Source organism: Lipotes vexillifer, unplaced genomic scaffold (genome assembly GCF_000442215.2).
Source record: "Lipotes vexillifer unplaced genomic scaffold, Lipotes_vexillifer_v1.1 scaffold1112, whole genome shotgun sequence".
NCBI classification, from domain to species: domain Eukaryota; kingdom Metazoa; phylum Chordata; class Mammalia; order Artiodactyla; family Lipotidae; genus Lipotes; species Lipotes vexillifer.
In genome coordinates this window covers 420,945-424,057 of record NW_006789373.1, presented here as the reverse complement: position 1 = coordinate 424,057, position 3,113 = coordinate 420,945, and the positions used below count along the sequence as shown (strand labels likewise).

Sequence of the window (3,113 nt, the reverse complement as noted above, 5' to 3'; positions counted from 1 at the left end):
GCTGAACCTGTTCTGAAAAGCTAACAGTAAAATATACCAAATCTAGAGATACGTATGTATAATGTTAAGAGTAGAAAAGGCTGCATTTAGGACCCACCTTGAGCCTGTATTATTTCATTATGAAGAGAATCAGTGTACCAATGTGATACGAGTCAATTCTAGGTTCATCTGATAATTGTGTTCATAATAATTAGCCACAAGATTAAATTAGAGGCAACAAGAAAAATGTTCATTCCAATTAGGAACTCTTCTCCATAATTTTTTCTAAGAACTACTTGTTCTGATTATTACTATGATGCCTGACTATGATCTATGCTAGTGCTTTGCAATTTTGTATTCTGCAGCATACCTGCAGATCTGTAAATATACTATAAAATCATGTGGAGAGGAAAGGAGAATCTGATGAAAAACAGCAAATGTATGCACTATGAGAGAAAGGAAAAAAAGCATAAGACACCATAGTCTTGTTGACAAATTGGTTTTATCGTGACATAAAACATTTCAAACAGCTAAGGAGTAGTGAGAAAACTGCTCCCTCCTGAGGAGTATTAACTTTACTAAGTTCACTTCATGTATTAATATCATAATTTCATAAATACCTTTAGAGACTTGAAATTTATATAGGTTAGACCTTCTTACTAGTGAGACTGAGACACCCTACCACCCACACTTTATCTTCATTTCCTGAAGGAACTTTAAAACAATCTTTACACCTGTGGTAAACATTTGCCTTTTTACGTTAGCATTTATTTGATTTTTGGATAACCAAGATGAAAACCATTTTGTATTATTAAACAGAAGGAAATACTGCTGTCTTAGTTTCCAAATAAACCTGTGAAATAATTAAAAACTGTGTTCTTAATGTTATTCATTTTAAAAAACAAATGAAAGATCATTAAAATCCTACAAAAATTAACTTCTTCTAGGTAGTTACCTTGATTACAATCAATAACATTGCAAAACTCCCTGACGTTGTTTTCATTGATTTCAGCTTGCTTTCTTTCAATAAATGCAGATATTCGTCTGTCAATCTACAAACAATAAGCATGTTTGTCTTAATTCAAACACAGTAAGATTAAAAAAAATACTCCACCCACCCCCCCAAAACCCAACTTCTTACTTCTGCTTTTCCAGCCTTTATTTGAACTACTTCTGGATCAAAATGGATCTGTGTCTTTTTCACATCTCCCAAATCACAATCTTTGTGCTTTTCTTCCTCCTGTAGGTCGCCAATGGGAAATTTGGCATTTACTTCATTCTTGTTCCCTGTTTCTGTTTTTCCTATTTCTTCAACAACAGATGTATTCTCCTCTTTAATCAGAGGCTGAAGTTTTGCTAAAAAAGGCTGAGAACACAATTCCATCTGCTGAGGTTCAAACTGATCAAAATTAATCACATATTTACCATATTTATATAAATTTCTGCTAAGTAAAGGCAATATTCAATATCAATTAAATTTAAAAGGTTGGCACATCATACATAGATCTGAGCACATGTAAGTGTTTGTGCTGTCCTCTGCTATTGTGACCAATATCATTTGATATAAATCTGTTTAAAAAAAAAAAGGAAAGAAGAAAAAGAAAACCAGAGGAAATTTAAAATTTTCTTTGAGGGAGTCATTCTGTCACTCATCTTTTATTTTGTGCCAAATCAAAGCCTCAGCCTCTGGCACCAATGCCACTTAATTAACATGTCATTCAAATGCCTCCTCAGAATACTAAGGCTTAGTATTTTTCCTCCTTAACACGAGAGCCAGTGCTCTCACTCAGCAAAGCCCTGTATTATCACTATATCACTGGAGATTCTCCACTTGAAACTGCAGTTGGCCGAAGTAAATGAGACAGCATAGCCATGAAATATATAGGTGTTATGCTGAGTGAACACTCAAGCTTCTCCTGACATGGCAAGATACCTTCTTGGGTCATGAAATTAAATTTTTAAAAAGAAAACGAACAAGAGCCATAGCTGAAAAGAGGTAGATGCCTATCACCATACTAGAGGGGGAAAAAACCCTGTTGTATAATGTAAATTATACTACCCATTCCCCCCGCCCAGACCCATCCACAATTAGGCCTCAACTGAGTCCTATAGCTCATTGCTTCCGCCCTTTAAAACTAGGGTTAACTATTACTTTTAACATGAAACAGAGTTAAAATTTCCCATAAAGTCACTGAATAGTGGACTGAAAATTAAATGTCTACTCCATTAATCAAAACACACCAACACTTGTCAGTGTTCCAATTATTTTTTCATACCTACAATTTTGCTTCCATTATTTGCCATACCAAATACTCTTCTGAATCCTTGTAACATCTTAATAGAAGTAAACTTTTCGACACTTCATATTTTATACTTTGATTAGAGATAAACTGCAAGCTTGCATCAACTGTAACTGCAAAGATGTTCAATTGGAAACTAGCAAGGTCATAATACTGTTCAGTTATTGAACTGAAATATTAAAAAATATAACAATACTATTATAAATTAACAATTCAGTGTTGACTTAATATAAAGGATGAATTATTTCAAACTCAAGAAAAAGACGATAAAATAGTGACTGGCTACTTACTAATATGAGACATTAATGTCACAGAAATTACTTTCTTTTTAAAAACTATGCTGAAACTGTTTAATTGCAATAGACACTCCAGGATGTGTCATGCTGGGATAATGCCACTTCTTGAACCACTGAAAGCACTCCATGAGCCTCCAAACTCACCCAAGGCATGGAATCATTATCATAGCGTGACACACACCTGCCGTGTCTTATTGCTTAATTATAACCTACCATAGATGCAACTGTATTGAATTTTCAGTGCAAGTCTAGAATTGAATAGAACTGCATTTTCAATCTTCACATCCACATCAGCCTATTGGGCTATATTCCTGTAATTGTCCTGATCACTATGTAAATTGACAGATTTGGATCCAATCTGGCCGAAGTAACCTTTTATTAGTACCACTATTAATACAGTGTTAAGATAGAACTGACAAATACTACAGCTTACAATTTAACTACAATTAATTTCTAGTCTCCATATCGAGTTAACATTTTTAACACGAAATTTACCTGTAAATATAAAACGTGTTGTTCAAGTGCACTGAGCAAAGCA

General features: G+C 34.0%; 1 protein-coding gene across 2 annotated transcripts in view; it reads right to left on the bottom strand.

Moving 5' to 3' along the window:
* MBIP (MAP3K12 binding inhibitory protein 1) overlaps positions 1-3,113 on the bottom strand; it is a 33,792-nt gene that overhangs the window by 26,498 nt on the left and 4,181 nt on the right. For both annotated transcript variants that reach the window (XM_007462595.1, XM_007462594.1), the window contains exons 2-4: positions 3,071-3,113; positions 1,121-1,345; positions 935-1,031 (exon numbers count right to left, since the gene is read on the bottom strand). The exon at positions 3,071-3,113 is cut by the window's right edge and continues 77 nt beyond it. In XM_007462595.1, the coding sequence (XP_007462657.1) occupies positions 935-1,031; positions 1,121-1,345; positions 3,071-3,113 (365 nt within the window). The remainder of the gene's footprint in view (positions 1-934; positions 1,032-1,120; positions 1,346-3,070) is intronic.